This window comes from Athene noctua, chromosome 15 (genome assembly GCF_965140245.1).
Source record: "Athene noctua chromosome 15, bAthNoc1.hap1.1, whole genome shotgun sequence".
NCBI lineage: Eukaryota > Metazoa > Chordata > Aves > Strigiformes > Strigidae > Athene > Athene noctua.
The window spans coordinates 13,560,241-13,581,409 of record NC_134051.1 but is presented as its reverse complement, the minus strand read 5'-3'; the positions used below and the strand labels follow the sequence as shown (position 1 = coordinate 13,581,409).

At 42.9% G+C, this 21,169-nt stretch overlaps 2 protein-coding genes across 6 annotated transcripts in view; one reads left to right on the top strand and one right to left on the bottom strand.

Moving 5' to 3' along the window:
• Window positions 1–3,053, bottom strand: part of PDXDC1 (pyridoxal dependent decarboxylase domain containing 1) — a 32,547-nt gene extending 29,494 nt beyond the window's left edge. For 2 of the 4 annotated variants that reach the window (XM_074919076.1, XM_074919077.1), the window contains exon 1: window positions 2,877–3,053. In XM_074919076.1, coding sequence (XP_074775177.1) covers window positions 2,877–2,897 — 21 coding nt within the window. In that variant the 5' untranslated portion in view covers window positions 2,898–3,053. The remainder of the gene's footprint in view (window positions 1–2,876) is intronic. The other 2 variants (XM_074919074.1, XM_074919075.1) reach the window with 2 other exon arrangements.
• A 1,494-nt stretch (window positions 3,054–4,547) lies between these two features.
• Window positions 4,548–21,169, top strand: part of LOC141966324 (bMERB domain-containing protein 1) — a 72,245-nt gene continuing 55,623 nt past the window's right edge. The window contains exons 1-4 of one of the 2 annotated variants that reach the window (XM_074918851.1): window positions 4,548–5,093; window positions 7,205–7,275; window positions 8,491–8,520; window positions 8,690–12,906. In XM_074918851.1, coding sequence (XP_074774952.1) covers window positions 4,778–5,093; window positions 7,205–7,275; window positions 8,491–8,520; window positions 8,690–8,869 — 597 coding nt within the window. In that variant the 5' untranslated portion in view covers window positions 4,548–4,777 and the 3' untranslated portion in view covers window positions 8,870–12,906. Of the gene's footprint in view, window positions 5,094–7,204; window positions 7,276–8,490; window positions 8,521–8,689; window positions 12,907–21,169 lie in introns of those variants that run through there. The other variant, XM_074918849.1, reaches the window with a different exon arrangement.

Genomic DNA, 21,169 nt, shown 5'->3' with positions numbered 1-21,169 from the left:
AGGTATAGCATTACATATTTCATGAGAAGTATGCCTCATTGTCCCACTACATTATTTGACTAAACTTTTACCATCAAAACCCAAAACCTGTTCTCAACAGTAAATTAATCTCAAACTATATCAGTATTCTTCAGCCAAAATAATACTGTGTTTATTTTCCAGAATAAGATAAGTTAAAATAAAAATTAAAAAAGCAGCCACTTCGTGACAGCTTGAATGAAAACGGAACCATATCACCACAAGGCTTCTGCTGATAGGCATTTGCTCTTCTAATCTTTATCACTTCCCTGACCCGCAGCTGGATTTGAATGCAAGTCTCCTGTCACAAGTTTTCCAGTAAAGTTACCAGGATGTTGTGGTAATTAACACAGTAACAAAAGACAAAAGTTACAGGCTAAGCAAGAAAACAAAACAGTTTTTTCATGTTTAGGGAAAATATTTCTGTAGAGACAGCAAGAAGTTACAAGGAAAGAATTTGTCCTATTTTACCATTGATAAAGTCACCTAGCTTGAAACTTAAAAATGTTAAAATCCTTCAGAAGATTGGTCACATCTATCAAAATATAAATGGGGCAGAAAAAAAATTAAAATCATAGATGTGTTAGCCAAACTTCTGAAGTTGAACACAGGCTTCCAGAAGAACTTAAATCTGAAGATCACCCCAAAAAAGATTCCTGGATTTCAGAAAAAATTCATTCCAATTATACCACTTATGACACACAACATCAATACATTAAAAAAATCCATAACATTTGTCTGGTAAAACAAAGATAATTTGCAAATCAAACTATGAGATTGTTGGCATGCACACCTGTGTGTCAAATTCTATAATGGGTTTTCCTTGCAATCCTATGGTGCAATGTTTTCAATTCTTCAGAAGTTTATCATCTACTATAAAAAACAAACTTTTTCCATTTGCAAGAACCTAATGACTGTAGTCATTCAGTGTCACCATGCATTACAGATAATTAGGTGACTGTACCAAAATGCCTTCTTCATTATGAAAAATACAAAACTTGGACAAATTTTAATACAGGTTAAAAAGTACTTATTACTGACATCTGAATATGCTACGTGTACATATGCATAAGGATGAGAGAATCGATGGCTCAAATAAAAGACAGTCTCAGATCTATTACTATAATGCTTAAATAAGCACATCTCCCAACTTGGATGAATTTCAAATTTATTTAGGAAGAAGATGTCTTACATGTCATGCTGAAGGCTAGATAAAGTGCAGATTGTAGATTTACAACAATATTAACCAAGGACTGTTTCAGGGGGGCACTAACTGCTACGTGTCTAGAAGACAACAATTGTCTTGTGGCGTGCTATTATACAGAGGACTACAGCTTTTATCATACATGGGGAAAAAAGCTATGGCAAACAAGACAGGAAGTAAAACAAATGGTAACTCTTTATACACATCTATTTGCACATATTGAAAAAATCAAGACATGCAAGCTTTTGCAGGGCCCTCATCATTACAGACTATTCCTTACATCAAGAACATAAGTAACTTTTCTTCTGTTAAGAAATTTAGGTATTGAATTCTTACACAGTGGTTTCATTGCTTCTTATGATGACCTAGTCAAAAAAAGTTTGTTAGGATTTTGTCAGTACTACAGGACAAACACTTGCCCTGTACTCATGTGCCCTCTTTAAATATTTCCATATTGTACCATTATTCTGCTTGAGTCTGGTTGATAAAAACCATATTCCAAACCAGTATATTCAATTAAGTTTTACTTAAGTAATTAGAACTCTTCAGAACAAGCAGCAGTCACTATAACTTCTGTCAGCACTAGTAAAGAACTCAAGTTTTTAAAGGCTATCAAATACTCTTTAATATTGTATTCTTCATGTGGATTGTAATATATCAAACCATTTTGCTACCAACTCATTAACCACATCAAAAAGATACTTCCTGAATTTCCTTACTATTCATCTCACTAGAGCACATCCCATTGAAATTTCTCTAGGCAATTCCAAAGATTACGTAAAACCAAACATGGTGCATATAGTAAATGATGCAAAGGGGAAGGATGCCTTAACATGCCTTAAGCATATAAAGTATAAGTTATTTCAAATGTGTACTGTCCCCAAAGACACACAACAATGGTGACAATCTATGTACAGGCAGCCATGCCATCTTCACTCCTAGGGCAGGTGTTCTGAAGCACAGCAGGTGCCATAAAAGCCAGAAGTGTGGCAGGTCCCAGATTACCAAATTCTGACTGACTCACAGTGACAAAGGCAAAGGAAGTTTTGTCAGTCACTTCGGGCATTGCAGAATCAGTATCTGCATTGTACAGGACATTAGGCAGAAGAGAGCAAACATCTCCAGTATAAAAGGAAAAATAAAAAAGTCAGCATCTTCTCTCCTGTCCTGCTGAAGGATAACATTCCCGGGAAATGAGCTCCATCTTCTTTTCAAGAAAACAAGCGAAAAACCCCGTTTCTACAGCATTTCCTGACAGTTATTCACACTTTACGGAGCCGGGACACCGAATTAGACACCGTTCACACAGGCGACGAACGCCAAGCGCCGTGGCTGGGGAGCGGGAGGGGCAGCCCGTGGGCTCCACTGGTGACTCAAGGCTTCGTGAGACAAAGTTGAGTCAGGCCCGTGTGGCACAGGCCCCCCCTCGGCAGGGGCGGGCCAGGAGCCCCGGCGGAGCCGCGACACCGCCGCAGCCGAGGCGCTGCCCCAGGCCTCGCTGACCCCCCGGCCTCGGCCGCGGCCCCACCGCCCCGCCGGGGCCGCGATCGCCAGGGCCCGCCCGCCCCGCGGGGCCCGCCGCCCGCCCCTCGGGGCCCGCCGCGCCCCAGCACCCCTCCGCCCGCAGGTGCCCGGGCCGCCCGCTCCCGCAGACCTTCTCCAGAGAGGCGTCCATAGCCGGCGGGGTCCCCGCTGCGCGCCGCCTGCCCGCCGGGCACTTCCGCCTCAGCCCCGGCCGGCTCCACGCTGGCAGCGCTGACGAGGCCGCGGCGGGCGGGGCGGGGAACGCGCTCACCTAGGGAACGGCGGCAGGCCCGCCCCGCGCCCGCGGCCGGGACCACCGCGGCAGGCGGGCGGGGAGGGCCGGGGCGGCGACACGGCGCCGCGACTGCCCGGGCTGGGGAGAGCGCGGCCCGCCGCCCCCGCCCGGTGGAACAGTCCCGGCGCGCGGCCGGGCGGTGACAGGTACGGGCGCATGCGCAGTGGGCGCGGCCCGGCCGGGCAGCCGAGCAGGGCGGCGGGAGCTGCGCGGAGGCGCCGCCGCCTTCTCGGGGGTCCGGGTTCCCGCGGCCGCGGTAGCCCGGTGTCCCGGGAAGGTTTTGCGTGGCTCCAGCCTTCACAGACCTCCCGGCTGCCACCCCGCTGCCGGCAGCTCGGCCTGCAGGGCCTTGTTAACGGCGGTACCGAAACCCTTCCTCCGCGTACTGCTCCGCAGGGGGACGCTGCGCAGCCCCCAAGAACGGGCTTCGTCCAGACTCGGGGGGGCCCCCGGGTGACACCTGCCCTGGGCAGTAGGCCGCCGTGCTGAGCTCGGTCTCCGGCGGCGGAGGGCACGGGGACATGCCGGGGGGGGGGGGGGGGGGGGCGAGGTGGCCAAGCAGTCCCCGGGGAGCCAAACCCCGTTTTCCGGAGCTTTATTTGTGTCCTTTCAACCTGGAGTTACTTTTCGGTACATATTCCTCTTTCAGCGCCATTTACATTACTTAAGAGCACAACTTGGGATAGCGTTGATGTTCTGGTTTTGGCGCAGCCATGTCAGAGCCATGCTGGTGAGGACAGCTCACGGGCCCTGACACACGGTGTCTCCCAAGCAGTGGGCAGCTCGCCCTACTTTGTTATTAAAATGTTAACATCTATTTCAATCTACAATCTGGCTGTTCATAGTCATTCCCGGAACATTTCACGATAGATTTTAAACGCATTAATCCCTGTCGCTGTTAGGACACAGTGAACTACCGCCTCCTGGCCTGCAGACGGTTCCCTAAGCCAAGCCTGAGCCCTTTGCCAGGCCGGAGGGAACTGCCCGGTGCTCCCGGATGTGCTCGTTGTCTCCCGCAGCCAAAGCCTGCCTTGCAGGACACAAGCCTCGCTTGCTGCCAGCTCACATCACGACTTCAGATCCGCTTTGTGGCAAGGGTTGTGTGTGTACTAAGCTGTGTACACGAGTCTCTTAAATAAACATACATCACTTCTGGCCTTCTCAAATTGTCCCGGTAGCTGAGGGCAGAGCGGATGAACAGCACGGTGTGCTGCTGCTCAGCAGGTGTGCACCAGCCCTGCTCAGTGAAACAGCAGAAAGCAGACTGCAAAGCAACAGCAAAATCGAAAAGAAAAAGCTGTAACCTACTCATGTAAGCAGGCAAGAAGGAGATAATTATTAAAAGGTAATAAGCAAAGAGTGCCTAGTTTTCACTTGTCTGTTAACGGTTGCAGCGATACCGCACGTGCCTCCCCGGTGCTCCGCAGCCCAAAGCCCAGGAGGGGCAGTGACCTACTTCTGAGTGACCGCGCAGTCCTTGAAAAACAAGCCCAGGAGCCGGAGCCCGGGTGCCCAGCGGTCACCCGCGGGCCCACCGCAGACCGGCGCGGCCGCGGGGAGGCCGGGGACGGGGCGCACCGTGTGCTGCCGGCCTTGCCTGGCAGGGGCAGGCCCGGCGGAGGGGGCACCCCCGGCGGGGCAGCCCTGAGGGGGCGCGGGGACCGCAGAGATGGCGGGGGCGGCGGCGGGCGGGCTCGCCGGGAGGAGGCGGCGGCGGGCGGAAGAGGCAGCGGGCGATGGCCGGGCCGCTGCTGCGCGCCGGGGTCCGCCGCTTCCCCTGGCTCTGCAACGTGCTGCTCTACGGCGGGCTCTTCGCGGCGGGCGACGCGGCCCAGCAGCTGTGGCGGCGGCGGCGGCGGGGGCAGCCGCCCGACTGGGCGCAGACGCGGCGCGTAGCGCTGGTGGCCCTCGCCTTCCACGGCAACTTCAGCTACGTCTGGCTGCGGGCGCTGGAGCGGGCGCTGCCCGGCCGCCGCCCGCCCGCCGTCCTCGGCAAGGTGCTCTGCGACCAGCTCCTCGGCGCCCCCATCGCCGTCCTCGCCTTCTACACGGGTGAGTGCGGCGGCCGCCCCGGCACCGCCATCGCGGCGGGGAGCATCGGCGCACGCACGCTGGGCCAGGTCTTGCAGCACCGAAAGCGGGACTTTGCACCCCAAACAGGGTGGGGTGGCTGGGCGCCCCGCGCTGCCCGCCCGGCCTGCCGGGCGGCGATCGCTGCGGGCCGGCTCCCGCAGCCCCAGAAGAGCCGGTGAGGGGCTGCGCGGTCCTCAGGCAGCGGGCTCGCTGCGGGCTGCCGGTCCCCGCCGAGGCGCTGCCGGCACAAAGCCTCGGAAACCGCCGCAGCCGCCCGCGGAGCTGCCCTCGGGGCTGGGGAAGCGGTCGGGGACCCGCAGACGGCGGTAGCTCCCGCCGAGCGTGGCCGCTGGCAGCGCTCCGCCGGGCCGGGCACTTGGGAGCTCCAGGCGAGGGGCCCTGCCAGGGCGGCGTCCTGCCCCGGCTCGCTGGGCCCCTAGCTCCTCATGAGCCGCGAAGAACTCAGAGCACCTTACAAGGACTGGACCGGCCGTGTCTGCTTGCATTGCTCTGCCCAGTCAGTTCTCAACATCAGGCGTCTCATTTCCAAAACGCAATTAATGTAAATGTCGGGAAATACTACAGTGCAGGAAATAAACGGTACCATCTTCTACTGTCAGAGTGTGTAGAATACAGCATACTGCTGATGTGTAAACTCAAAGGCTGACGAATAAGAATAGACATTAGAGAAGACTAGTATCTATTTCAAAAATAAACATGAGGGAATAAGAAAAATAATAGGTGAGACTAGTTCAAAACAAGACTTTAATTTAAACTTCATGTGAAAGAAGACTCTTTTTGCCTGGTATTGGGAGATGTGCATCTTATGGCCCCGACAAGGAAATAATTCCTTTTGTGATTGAAGAGAAATGAAGTGAGAGGTCAAACGCCATATACTTACTCTCAGAATCCTCTCTGCCTGTGTCAGAGAATTGCCCAGGGACCAGAAGGATTTGAAGCACTACTAAAAATCCCTAAACTGGGTATCAGTATGATGTAATAGCAAAATAATTTATCTGTTCAGAGATACTGATAACCTCATGGCATGCAAATATCTAGAAAGATACCTGAGCTGGACTAAGCAACTTCAGGCCTCTGCTTATGTGCAAATGAATAACTTTTGATTTTAGATTGATTTGTTAAAATCAGGTTGTCTAATATCTTTGCTTAATATAGGTCACATCTTTCAGTTAAGGTGGGTGATCTTTGAAGAGCTGCAACATCTCTTAGAAAGATGTTAATTTGACACCTGAGGATTCTTATCGTATGAAATACCATTTAAAGGGTTTATTATTTTGAACCCTTACAATGATACTTCATGTGATGATAGTTCATTCAGTTAATTTATTTCCAGTTTGCATGTGTCTAATATGTAATTTCAAGTCATACCGCTTTTCTCTTGATCTTGTGTGTAATGATGGGAGCCTGTTGTGAGGTCGTGTTTTCCTTGAATCAAGAAGAGTTTGGATCAACTAGAATTTATTTAAGATTTTGGAACGCCGTATGTGGAGGGTTAAACAAGTAGGTTTTGAAGCTGTTCTGCTTGTCGATTCTAGAATGTGGATTTGATGTAGTATTTTTGAAAGTTAAAAAAATCATGTTGATTATGGCCAAAATTTAAAAAACAAACAAACAAACAAAAAACAACCACAAAAACTTGTGTGCCCTTTGCACTGACTTCAGTGGTCTGTAGGGACTTAAACTCTTTCAGGATCTGAGACACTTCTGGCAATTCAGCAAGGTGCAGAATGCCTTATTCTCTCTATCTCATGCGTGTAAAATGTACTTTCATCATATCTGTTCCACTGCCATACCACTGGTGAGTTATGTGACAGGGGAGCAGATGCACCACCCATACAGTATATTCCAGTTGATCCGTGGTGTCAACGCTGAGAGCCAAGTCAATAGATGAGGGGATATGATATACCACTGTTAGGTAGCTGGAATGGTATTTTTTTCTTTGTAATGGTACCAGCTTTTCTTTCAAAGCTATTGTAATATATTTTTAGAACAGTTCGGTATATAATTGAAAAAAAGTGCACATTTCATTTTTGCATTTTTTCTGATTGCTGTAAATATTTTGCCACTAGGTATGAGCATCCTTCAGAGGAAAGAGGACATCTTCTCAGACTGTAAAAAGAAATTTTGGAACACATATAAGGTGAGGCAAGCAATTCACTTATCTCCCAGCTAAGAAAAAATAAAATATTTGAAATATTTGTTCCTCCAACAGCCTTTCTCTCATTCTGTTATTTGATTATGTGCAGGAAGCTCTAAGTACCATCGGTCATGTGAAGTTGGGGTAGTCTGGAGCAGGCACTGCTGCCAGATGGGTAAAATGATGCCATTTAAAAAATGTACAGTGTTTATATACATAAGACTTGCACCTGGCTCTGTTTGAATGGGAGCCCTACAATACAACACTGATTAAGATTGTACTACCTTTTATCTTAAGAAATACCCACATACCGGTGCTTAGTTAGTAATGCTGTTGACAGCACTTATATGAACACCTGTCAAAATCATTAGTTATAGAGACATCTTTTTTAGGAATCATTTTCAGCCTGTACTTTTCAGTGACAGTCTTCTCACTTTCAGAAACACAATCCCTTGTTTTAGGAAGACTTTGGTATAAATAGCTGGTTTTGGTTTGCATTTCTACATATACAGGAAAAAATTATCCATGCTACTTCAGAGCTGAGCAAATAAAAATTTTAAAGATTTCTCAGGGGCAAGAAGAAAAATAGATTAGCAGAAAAAATATAATGGAAGGAGAAACTGTGATGCAGTGTGAATTTCTCTTCACACTGTGACACTATATAGGTAGGATAACAAAGGATTTTTTTTATTCCGATGGAGGATGATTATAAAAACGGTGACCACTATATCCTATCGAATCATAAAGTTTCTATTGACCTTAAGTTCTATAAGTAAATCATCCACTGATTTCTGAAACAAACCCTTACATGTATGAGTAACTAGAAGGAGCATTGCAAGTGTGAAATAAATAGTGTTCAGTGCTGTTTTTCATTCATGGCTGAAACAAATGTTCACATATTTAAACATTTGTTTGCCCATCTGGTAAATGTGTTTATGTATCTGGTGTCGGGTGACTATGAAGACTTAACTGTGCTTCGAGTTTTGTATTTAAAATGAGTTAGAATAATATGTTTGAGGAAATCCTAGCACAGAGGCTCATGAAGATGATTAGAATTTTAATATTGCAACCTCTTAAATTAAGCATCTTAATTTACAATTAAACAGCTTTTATTAACTTTATTCAAATATGTTTCAGTTTTTGCTAAGTGTGGGAAGAAAAAATGAATCTTTGTGGTTGAAGTCTGTAAGAATAATGAATTGTTCATTTTCATTTCAGACAGGACTGATGTACTGGCCTTTTGTGCAGGTGAGTTTTTAGGGTAACTCAGTGAGCCTTGCTTTCTCATAAAACCTGATCTGTGATGCATTCATAGTATATCTAACCCAGTGAGAAGTCAGTGGAGTTGTTGGGTGTGTAGGTGTAAGACCTGACAATGCCTGGAGCACTAACCGAACTCTCTCTCCTTCCAACACAGCTGTCAAACTTCATTTTGGTCCCTGTTTACCTGCGAACAGCTTACACTGGGCTCTGTGGCTTTGTCTGGGCTACCTTCATTTGCTTTTCCCAACAGAGTGGAGATGGCACAGCAAAGTCAGCATTTATGTGGCTCCAAAGAGAGAAGGTCAATGCAGATGAAGAATCATCAGAGAAATAAGAACTTTAGTTCTGAACACATTCTAAACTGTTAAAACTGAGTTTATGAAAGTCAGTAAAGCGCACTGCAGCTTCATTGCTGTGTTTAAATTTAACAGTCATCTCAGCATTTGTTGGTTAGTATAAGCAGTGGAACAGTTTGTCTTTGTGCCTGTTTATTTTTCATAAAAGAGGCCAATTGTATATTGGCATTTAATTATTTTCATGCTGCCAGCCCATCTCTTCTGGGAACAACTGACTTACAGGGCAATGTAAGCATTTGCACATCATGTCAGACTGCTGCACTGGGGAGAAATAGTAACTCTAATTTAATTTTCAAGCAACTTGTAATTGCTAGAAAAAGGGGAATAGAACATTAAATCACCAGTTGTTGGACTTGACAGTTGTTATCAGTGCAAGATTGCTTTTGCTGAACAAAATTTAATGGATTTCTTGTCTAAAAAGTGGCATTGAATCTGGTTTTTTTCATACAAAACGGAAGTGCTGTGTTTTGTAGGGACCACTTTTTTATAGGGGCAAACTTGCTTTGTTCTGCATGCAAATTAATTATTTCACAGAATGTACAAACCTGGAATATATTTGTATATCTTTTATCTTAATTGGGAGTATGAAGTAACTTTGTCAGAGTTCTTTGGGGTGGATGCTGCATATTGACACTTGGGGGAAGTCATAAGCAGTTCCTGCATGATGGAACCTAACTAAACACTGCAGTGAGCTTTTGTTGTATCTGTCAGTGACTTCTTCCTTTGCCCCTCAAGGGCTAAAGTACAGAAGAGCACATGGGAGTGTTGACATCTTGGCTCTTTTCTACCGTTTCATTATGTTCAAGATACAATTAAGATTTTGAAGAAAAAGAGCGTGGGAAGGGAGGCAATGTGAATGCCAGAATCCATCTCAAAACAATCCTGCTATATATAAGGAACTTCAATTTCTTCTTCAAATGGCTTTTAAACATTCCTATTCAAAAAAGACACTGGGTAACTATATGTAGGAGACCAGGAAAAGGTGAAGGTTGATTACAGCTCTGCTTTGTCAACTGAGGATCAGGTCTAGATACAGGTGTGCTCATTGGTATTTTTTAATGTGCACATGTATCTCAGAACAGGAACTGTGCAGATCTCTGTCGTTACCGTAAGTTGAAATCAGACCAGTAGAAGAGCCCTTGGTTTATTAGAATGGGATTTTGTGCCTCAAAGTTACTAAATTGTAAGCTTGAAACAATATCTGATTTAACCCATCTTGATGATTGTTGTTACAATAATAACCACTTTGAGGAGTGTCTGAATTCCTCATTCTTGTCTAAATTGTAAACTAAAGCCTGCTTAGGCTATAAACCTACATTTCTTTGGCCAGCAGCTGTAGTACTTAACATATTGGTTACCATTATTTGTTACTTTGGGAGCCCAATGCTGCTTAGTTTGGACAGGGAAAGGGATCATGCAAGCACTGCCCAATCTATTGCAGGTAAAATCAACGTGTTTAGCATAACCCAGTTGTCAAGAGTGATGTGAGGTACCCATGTGGCTTTGACTACAGGACTGCCGCAGATGGGAGGAGAGTAGATGGTGGGGTGGGGGGCTGCTACGGTTTGTTTTGCTGGCAGGCAAGTGGAGGAGGTAGCTTCCCTCTCAGGATAGACAAGTCATTGCAATTCCATCTTCAGCTGCACAGGCAGACCTGGAAGAGGACACCTGCCTACGCTTTTAAGGTGGAATTAATTTTAATTGACTTTTGACATCTGTAGTGTGGACATTTGCAACTTGACTAATTAGTTTAAGCTCTGTTTACAGTCAGTGGAGGAAAATTGGCAGTTTTAGACATCTGTTTTAGTGTCTGGTGAATTGTGCAGCATCTATTTCTTTCCACCAATAACAGAGAGTCTGGGGTGACAGGTTGCTGTGTAGATAGCTTCATTGTAGATTAGGTGAGTTGAATTCCCCGGCTTGGTGTCTATCTTACATGTCTCTATGGGAGCAATATAGTGGATGTTGCTGTGTGAACCCCACAGTGTGAACTGGGCAATCCTGATGCTAGACATCCCAGTAGGAATAGAAATCCACAGAGGAACTAACTGCATTTTATGTCTTCAAAAATTGAAAGATGAGTGAATAGATGTTTCAGATAGCCACAGCTGTCGAATTGTTATTGTGCATACTAAGTCCTCAGGATAAAAAAGCAATTTCAGTAGTGTTTTTTCTGTTGGTATTTTTAGGATCAGTGTAGTGTTTTAAAGTCTGTTCTATTCAATGAGACTTAAAAGTTTCTGATAAGGTGTGCTAATTAAGTATTTGACTTTTTTTTACAGATGCTATTTATTTTTATGTCTGCTTGTGCCTTAAGTGTCTAATGATTAATAGAATTCACTTGGAGACGGGAACTGGAAAATAATGACAATACAGGGAGAGGGAAATAGCTAAATGGTTTGCTGTAAGCAACATGCAATGTTCTGTTGCAACCCAGTGCAAAAAATATTTCTGCATGGGTATAGTTGGTAAAACTTGATCCCCAGGCGTATCAAGAATGTAAAACTATTCTCATGATCTGTATAATGCTGATGCTTTTCTTCAGCAGGAGTATTTAATGAATGGAAGATCCATCTGTTATTTTAAACAGCTTAAAAGCTTATACAAGCTGTGCTTTATTGCTGTATGCTATTGTGCTGCTAGCTTTTTGATTGGGAATTTGAGCTAAATCCTGCTTTGTCTTCAGGTTTCTCTGACTGTGGGCTTCAGGGTTTCCCTCCATATTTCTGTTACTTTAAGTACCGTTCTTTCATGTAGTGGAAGCCTGTAGCTCTTATGTTTCAGTAAACTTTAGATTCTGCATAATCCTTTCACTCTCTCTGTTTCTCATGTTAAGATACTTTACAGTTAAGTAACCCAAGTCCCTTTTCACATTAAAAAAACCTGGTTGTTTTTTTTTTTTAATTACCAGCACTGACAGGTCTTATGAACATTTCAGACACACATAGTACAAAACAGCGTAGCTGTATTGGAACAAATTCTCAGTGTGCATAAATTAATGCTCCTTCTAAAGATTTTCTGCCTCTGTCAATTTAGTCTGAGGACCTAACCCCTTTGTTGTTAAAGACTTTAGTATTTCTTGACATTTTTTTGTCTTGGAAGATTAATTGCACAGAATAACAGAATGGTTGAGGTTTGAAAGAATCTCTGGATGTCCAGCCCAGGTCATCTAGTCTAATCCTATTTGACATGCAGATAAACTTTTGTTTGCTTCTTCTAGGAAATCAGTAATTTCTTAAAAAAAAGATGGGTGGGACTTGTCTTAATGTCTCCACCACCCTTTCAAAAACAGTCATAAGGGCTTTATGACTATTTCAAGGAATTGCACTGATCTTATTGCCAGCTGAACATGCAGATTTCAATAACCAGAAAGATGAACAGAATTATACATCATGTAGGTGCTCAGGAAGGAGGGAACACCCTGCCAATAGCTACTAGGCATGCATCCAGATGATGTTTTCATGTCACGGGTTCTCTCTAAGAGCAAATGGGATGAGAAGACATTTATATCAGGTGCAGTTCCAGCTTTGTGTTATTCTGGATAGCTGTGGAGATGTAGAGTCTGAATTTGATAAAATGAGAATTTCAAAATGTATTTTTCTACTGCAAATCTTTTATGCAAATGAACCTCCTGTGCTTACTGGTATGTGAAATACATCCTTCTAGGCTTGGAAAATTCACCAGAAGGCCTCTGTCTTTTTCACACCAGAAACAACCATCCAGTAACATACCATTAAAAAACCAGTTTCATACTGCAGTGAAGGTGGAACTGCCTGTAGTTTGTTACCGTATCTGATATGTTAAGTTCTCTGTATAGCACAACCTTTGAAATCTATGCAGCTTCAGCCTTCCGATTCTCTGCTCTAAGTGCCAATGCTTTCTGCTTATGCTGCTTCTTCTACTGCTAGTGCCAATCCAGTGAGATGTGCAAGAAATACTTGAATTTGACTAAAATAATTAATTTCAAGTTGAATGAAAAATGTCTGTGTTTTTGCAAAGGCTTAATAAACATTAAATGCTGTTCTTTGGCTCTGTCTGTCTTTAACTAGTATGTGTATAAACAAAGCCAGGTCTTTTATAAAGTTCTTATGGCATCTATCATGGACCACACGCAGCAAAAAGCTCGATTTGATGTTACAGACCTTAACACAGCAGCAGAGTAAATGATAAGCAAGGATTATTCACTCCCTTTCAAGGTTAGTTACATACATCAAGTTATCTGCCACTTCTCAACAAATTCAGAGCAGAATTCCCATCTTCAAAGCTTTATGCTGAAGCCAGTGGACTTAATTTATTTTTATTAAAAAATGGTAAAACTTTGATGTGATGATCTGTTCAGATAATTAATACATTTTCAGAAGGAACTGAGGAATTCAGGTAGGAAAGAAGATAGAAACAGCTTTTAAAGAGAGCAGGGGTTAGCAATGGGGTCTTCATTGAAGGACTACACTCAGTGTAGTTTGTGTGGGATTTTCTTGGGAAAGAAACTGTTTAGATGATTTGAAGCTGAAGGGAGTAATGTATTCCACAACTGGAAGAGAGACACCACCTCCGTTCCCCGCTGTAACTTCTTGTATATATAGAATGAGGAGGAAGCTTTATGGAAAGGTTTCAAGTTGAAAAAATTCTGTTTCATAGACTTCATGGCCAATGGGGACAAAAAAGATCATTCAGTCTGAATCCCTGCATAATGCAAAGCAAAGAGTTTTTCCTGAATCAAACCAGTGATGTTGAGTCTCGTGCCATCTTCTAGAAAGGTATCCAAAGACTTCAAACAATGGATGATCTTCTTCATCTCTGAGAAATTATTTATGTATTTTTATGAAATCTTATCACCTATCTAAATCAATCTAGCCTTAACATTCTAATAAGATACTGTTATTCCCTTTCTGACAAGATTTAAAGAGTTGGTACAGCAGACAAAGCTTTCTGTATGCATGTAGCAGTAAACTCTTAAAGTTTTTGTTTATTCCTTGGATAAACAATGATAGGTTTAGCTCTGTTAGCCCCTCACTAAATCATTCTTCATGCTTTTTTGTGAACCCTTTTTTGCTGTGCAATCTCTAATTTGTAATGTAGACAGTAAGGCTGTAAAGATTAATCCCAGTGACCATTTCACATATGCTTCACATAGATAATTTTCTTTTCTACTTCTGCTTAACATTCCTGTGCTTAAGCAGCCAAAGACTGTATGTGCTCCCTTAATTTTGAAGTTGCAGAATTCACATTCAGTTGCCAGTTCACAATGATAAAAGTTACTGTAATGCATGTTAAAACAAGAATGTATGTGTGTTGCATATACTCTTCAACACCATCCACTGTAAGAAACACTGCCTTCCCATTTTTTGTAGTTTATTATTTTAATGGGGCAGTGGCCAAAAGCCTTTCACCGTGTATCCAGATAGAAAAACAGACTTCATTGCAAAGAGTGTAGTAAAATACGCCATTCCCCTCTATGCAACGCTAGTAACAATTACAGTTATTTGTGCTGAGATAAGTCTCAGCACCAGAAGAGACTAATGAGGTGTGGAGTATGTTCAGAAAATACATTGTCAAGGACAGCTCTGCTGTAGCAGCGGGTACATGAGAGAACTTCAGAAACTGAAGAATGGGCCTTTTTGTTTGCTATGTTCAGAGAAAGCCAGTTGTGAAGTGGGGTCGTAAAACAACAGGGGGAGAAGGACAGCAGGTCAGAGTCAGTGCGCACATGGATGATTTTGGTAAGGGACATAACCTGGGACGTCTGTGCAAATGTTCCCCTCTGTCAGGAGAAGACCTTAAATATGGGATCTTTATTGGGATCTACAGTCCACTCTGCTTCATTTTACACTGTCAAGACTGATTAAATCAAAGAGAGACCAAGAGGAAGCATGAATATATAGCCTAGTAGGTAGTTCAGTCACCAGAGGTATAGGGAGAGTGGGAATATGCTGTTCCCAGTTCATTACTGTACTTTATGCAGTTACAGCAGAAGTAAAACGCATAAGCACTCAGATGGCTGTGATAAATACAGTGTCTGGCCCATATGGACTCACAAGCCATGCACACAGAGTTCTACACCACATGAGATCCTTCATCTGTGGAGGAAGTGTCAGCTTCATTCTGAATTGTATGTCCTTTTACAGGGTATAATTTGGTGGCAGGGTAAATTAAGTTACAGCATTCTTGCCTGGAATCAGTATATAAGTATGTATTTCACTCTGCACTTAGTGTGTGCATACATAAGAATAAACGTTCACACTATTACTTCTTAGATATGTCAGGAAAGCAGTCATCTTCTCATTGCACAAATATTTAGAGAAGAAAATACAAGCTTTTTGCTTCTTTTTCCACCTCTAGTCTTTCTCTTGTTCTAGGCTGGCCTGGAGAAATCTACCTCTCAAAGCCTGGCTCCCTGTGGTATTCTTATCTTACCATTACTTCTATCTCTCTCTGAAGTAAAAACCACCTTTACTTATCTACTAAGTGTGTTCAGCTACTTCCATTTCACGCATCACGTACTTTTCCATCCGAAATGTAACAGGACTGTTAGCTGCAGCTGATTTGCTGTGATAACGCCAGTGACAGTGAAGGATTTTGCACAGAGTGGTCATCATACAGTAACGAATTATTATGTGTTCATAGTAATTACACTTGACGTGATATCACAATTACCTATACAGTGTTTTACTTACTGTTTTGGGGCAGAAGTTGAAAAACAATGGGATACGGGTTTTCTATCACTGAAGGCCAAATATGGAGAGAAATTCAAGTCATAAAAAAAGCCTTTTCGGAATGCAGGGCTGTGACATTATAGCTTCCACTTCCAGTGAAAGGGGTAGCAAAACACTCCACGGAAGTGATGGGCAGGCCCGTTAGAATGCAAGGGCAGTGGAGCACGTACATTGCACAGGAACATGGATCAGCACGATGCTGACACACTTTCTTTGTGTGCCTCACAGCTCGTAAGCAGTTTTGAGCTCTCTGTGTAAGATCCAAACTTGTGTAGGTAAGGTGGAGGCTTACAGAAAGTCACCTTTACATTTTGCACTAAGTGAAATGAGGAAAACCTCAGGCCCTAAGAGAGCTGTTCTTGGGGATGCATGCTGCTGTGCCTGCACATTTTACACAGTATATTACTTTAAAATGGACATGCCCACATACACACCAGAATATTACTTATTTTTGGCTGTGTTTGCAGGTCTCCTAAAATGGCCCAGACCAATTTATCTCAACATTTAAATTTTCTGAACTCAAACATTTGGTTTTCTATGATTCTGTGGACACCCATCACTGATACAAAAGCCACCTGCACAATAATGACTCACATACACAGCAGTGAGTCCAGTCATAGCACTGGAGTTCACTCCAAATACCAAAAATAAGACTCTTATATGGACAACTTCACTACCCGTGGTATTAGTAACATATCTGGCAGATGCTATAACAGCTTTTTCTGTAAAATTCGTACCTTATAAGGAGAGTGAATGTAGAAAGAGTTTACTAAGACAAAAATAAAATGGGAAGGAAAAAAATTTAGAGAAGTATGTGTCTGATATCTGTGTTAGTCACAACTACAGCCATTGGTCTGTGCAGATTTTTTCCATTCTTTCTACTAGACATATATGCCCTGCCTCTTCTGCTACTGTATCTCCTGAATTTTTGCTGTGGTTTTGGACCTTCTATACTGAAAATAGCTGAGATAAATCTAAATAAGTGGAAAGTACTGTGCCAGCTTTAGTAATCTCTGTTACTCACCTCCCAGGAACATTTGCAAATAGGCTCAGTACAGGTACAGACACAATTGTCAAACACAGACACTTCAAAACTCAGCATAACTGAGCACAGGCCATTGATTTATGAGTTCAGTTTCACCTGAATCGTATGTTAAACTCCAAAGGTTTAAGAAGCTGTGTTCAGCCTAGACTGTTTTTTGGGAGCTCATTTCTGCAAGGCTCTGTCTTGATTTGAGATAGAAAGGCAATTAAGTACTCGTCCTTCTTAGAGTTATCTAAATATTTGCTAGGTCAGACCCAACTTCACTGGATAGATCTCCAAATCTAGATAAGAGATAGGCAGGCAAATGCTGTAGCTCCAGTGCTGCCCGTTAACATTTATTGCATTCAAGTCAAATCATAAGCAGCAATATGCAGAGATTTTAAAAAACAGAAAAATTTCCTAGGAAAACAGTTTCTAGGACATGAAGTACTTCAGTATTGTTCAAACCAGACACTGTGAAGCATGTCATACCTAACACATTATTAGTGGCACACTGTTCACTAAAATTTGCCTTTAAATGCTAATCTTACTTCCGTAGCTCTACTAGAAATTCAGCTTTGGAGTAAGTTGAATATATAGTCAATTTTTTTTCTGGGTGCATGTCTGATGAAACAGTTAACGACACATAGAAACCAGCACTACAGTCATACAATATTTCACATGGAAGAAGTATTAAAAAATTTTAAAAATGGAATAAGATGGCATTTAATAGGTGTTCAGGTAGAAATACTTATGAACACTCAAATGTTTGGATCACTGTCATACCTCAGACTCATGACATTAATTTCAAGGCACCTCATTTGACTTTTAACAAGCTCATTAGAATACCTTGCTTGCATGCAATACACACTGCTTTTAAGCTGTAGATGCACTTTTCTATCCTGACCAAGATTGAGGGTAACTGTGGAAAAGGACCAACATCCTAGTTACTTTACTGCAACTGTTGTGAATTATTTATGAATTTAGCCTAAAAAATATTGTAAAAGGAATGGTTAATATATGGAAAGGCTGTAATTCTAAATAAATAAGTACACAAAGAGCATTAGCTAAACAAAAGGTGAATGAATTTTACTCTGGTCTAATACAGGTCTTTTAGGGAGAGCAATAATACAAATGTGTAAGAAATATACTTAGAATGACACAGTCCTCATTTTCTGTGATAACTTGAATTCATGATCCAGTAAGATCCCATTTACTCAGATAAACTCATACTGTGTTATGAAACAGGCAAGGGATGCTAACACATTAGAACTATTTTCCCCCTCTATGTAAAGCTGTCTATGTAGACTGGTCATAATAATTTGGGAAAAGGTGAAGTACAAAGTAGAGATTTACCACTATAGCTTCCAGGACATCACACTGCCACCATACCACACAATATGGCCGTAGCCGCAGATCTGAACAGACCCTCACTCACTGGTAAGCACTGTGCTGAGTAAAGCTTTGTCTGTTTGCCCCCAGTGCTCACCCTGGCCATGTGGTACACAGTATGTAGCAGGGATTCTGGCTGCAGCAGCCTCAGACAAGCCCTGTACTAGGTTATGACACTGGTTTCTGCTCACACCATAGGACAAAGTTGGATCCTTGAAAAAGTCATGAGTTGGCTGAATTTCAAGCACAGATAAACCCCATTATTGCAGGGATTATTTTATATGAATGGTGCCCTACAACAGCCCTATTGTGATAAGGGTTTGTGTGGGTTCTTTAGCTTAATTGTGGCCCTCTGTCCATCCCACCGCAACTCTGCTGCATAGGACCATGCAGGGGAGGGCGCATCATGGAGCTATGTGTGTGCCTTCCAAAATGTGTTTGACCATCAGGTTTGCCAACAGATGGGCCTTTTACTTCAGTGCTCTGTCGCAGCCTTTCACCTGTGCCAGGACATTTTTGTGCCATGCATACGCCTGGCAAGTGAGATCTGGAGGTGGCAGAGAGGCTGTAGCACAGCAGTGTGAATGTGTGGAGGCTGACACCCCCCCAGGCTCCTTATGTATTGCTGAAATAGCTTGTGGGCTGCACGGTCAGAGCTTGCACAGGGTACCAGCTCCAACTGGGGAAATTCTAAGGGGCTGGAACTACAGAGAACCCTAAGTGTTGAGGGATGAAGATTCAAGAGGAGGTATTTTCACATGATATAGGATTAACCATTACATAAAATATTAAGGAATTATGGTAACTCCTCCAACTCAGAAATGTTCTGAAACAAGACTTACTGAAAAAAATATTACAGGACAGATTTGTAGGAGTCGCACAACCTGTGTTATGCAAGCAGTCAGTTTACATGAGCAGTGACACTTCTGTCCCTCCTAGATATGGATCTGGGTATTTCTGCACACAAAATGGAATAATTGTGCCTAATCCACTTAATTTTCATTTTGTTTTAATTTTCATTTTGTTTCATGAACTAAGTTGCAGGGTTTTATTATACCTGGGCAAAATTTTAACACTTTCTGGTGTTTTTTTGTTAGAATGACAGTACTGTCTGACAAAGAACAACTCTGACTTTTACCTTCACTGCAGCCCACCCCAGACCCCCAAAGCAGCTTTATAAAATCTTTTGATATACTAGATGTGCCCATAAAGGCAAGAGAGCTCTGAGAACTTCAGACTGAGAAATCTAAGATGCTTAAGAAGCTCCATGAAAGCAAAGACTGTTTTCCCCTAGCTGATTTACAAGTTATACTGATGTTAGGGATTTTGCCTGAGTAAAGTGTGCCAGTTGGTATATATAGTGTCGTGTCTGCCATGGGACATCAGTGATGTCTAATGGAGGCTAAATAGCAATAAATGAGAGAGTGGATCTGCCAACTGCCACTGACCAGCTATAGCTCCTTATGGCAGGACTTAATTGAGAAATGGGAACTAAAGCAGTCATGGGAAATGACTATAAGAACAAAGTGCATCTCTCTTTTTCTACCAGGGACTATTTTACAAACAGAAAATACCTGAATTTTTATATTTTCTTCCTTAATAGTGCTTTCAGTAGAAGAAAACCAATGTTTGTGAGTGAAGGAATGCATATGTATTGCTGAGGTCCACTGAAAGGCATCATCAGTAGTGGAAATTTAATTCCACTTGCAAATGCAGCAGTGAAAACGCTTCAAAGTCACAACAGCAAAAATGCTAATCTTAGAACATCAGCAAAATAATTGGTACATACTTAAGCTCCAATCTTGCAAAAACTTCTGTGCAAATGAACTCAGCGGGACTGCTTCCACATACCTGCTCTTATGTTTAATAGTCTGCAGGACTAGGCCCTTAGTGAATTTTGTGACTTTTTCAAAATGGGCAGGTGAAAACTTCCTAGTTATGGTAAATCACCTTGTACATTCTTTGCTTTATGTAAGTAAAGTCTGTGCATACAAGTTTTGAGCTAGTGGGTGTTTTTCTTCCATACCAACAAATGCAGAGCTTTAAATATTCAACCAATTCCTCCCTCTCCTAAACAATGCCCTTGGATTATAATTATCAAAAAAACTTGAAGGGATGGATTGAAGCTAAATAGTCTTCAGATCCACCAAAAATTGGCCCTTCTCCCTAATCAGCCTGTTTCCCTTAGTCCAGCTCTCATCCAGATCCCAGATGGGCTCGTATGTTCCTCCCACACTTGTGTGCCTCACTTCTAAAAGTGAGTCAGTCCAGCCCACCCCAGCAGGCAGCTGCACTGTCACCCAAAATCAGCTGTGCAGAGTGCTGCTGCCCCCAACTTTTCTGCTTGACTCACAGCTCTGTTTGGGCTCCATCTCTAAAGGCCAAAGCCAGCGAGGAAGGAGCATTGCACAGTCAGCAAGAGCTCTTCCAGCATGTCTGGTGCTTGAATCATGGCATATCCCTGGGGAGCACAGCTGACAGAAAAATCAGAGAGCCCTGAAGATCTTCTAAAACATTGTCCAACTCATTTTAATTTGTTAGCTAATTCCAGTTCTCAGAAAAAGCAGAGAAATGGTAACAGGGATTTTCAGTGTTACAATTTTAAAACCCATGTGGAGGTTTTCTCTCCTCCGACATGTGAAGCACCCCAAACAGAATTGTTCATGAGTATAGCAGCAATGTACGTCAGTCCAGTTAGTAAGTACATCATTGACTACGGAAATAGTACTTTTGAAGTATTGATAACTGAAGGGCAAGACAAAGTTTGTAGGCAAAGGTAGGTTTCAAACAAACAATCTTTCATGCACCCAGTATTCATTAAGCATTCCCAGTACACCATGACTCCTCGTAAATCAGACAAGGAGTGCTAAAACCCTGATTTGCTGTGGGACACTGAACAACCTGCCAAACTCCTGCTTCATTGTCTTTACATCGGAAATGATACCACACACAGCAAAGTGCAATGGGATTTCACTAGAAAAGGTATTCTCCAACTGTAAAACGCTGTTCGGGGATTTTATCCATATAACCTCCTCTACGATAAAAGAAAAAAAAATAATAACAACAATAATTATCATCACACTTGTGCTTTCTGCATAGTCATTTCCTTCTCTTCTAATCCCAGCAGGCTGCATAAGCAGTAGAGCTGC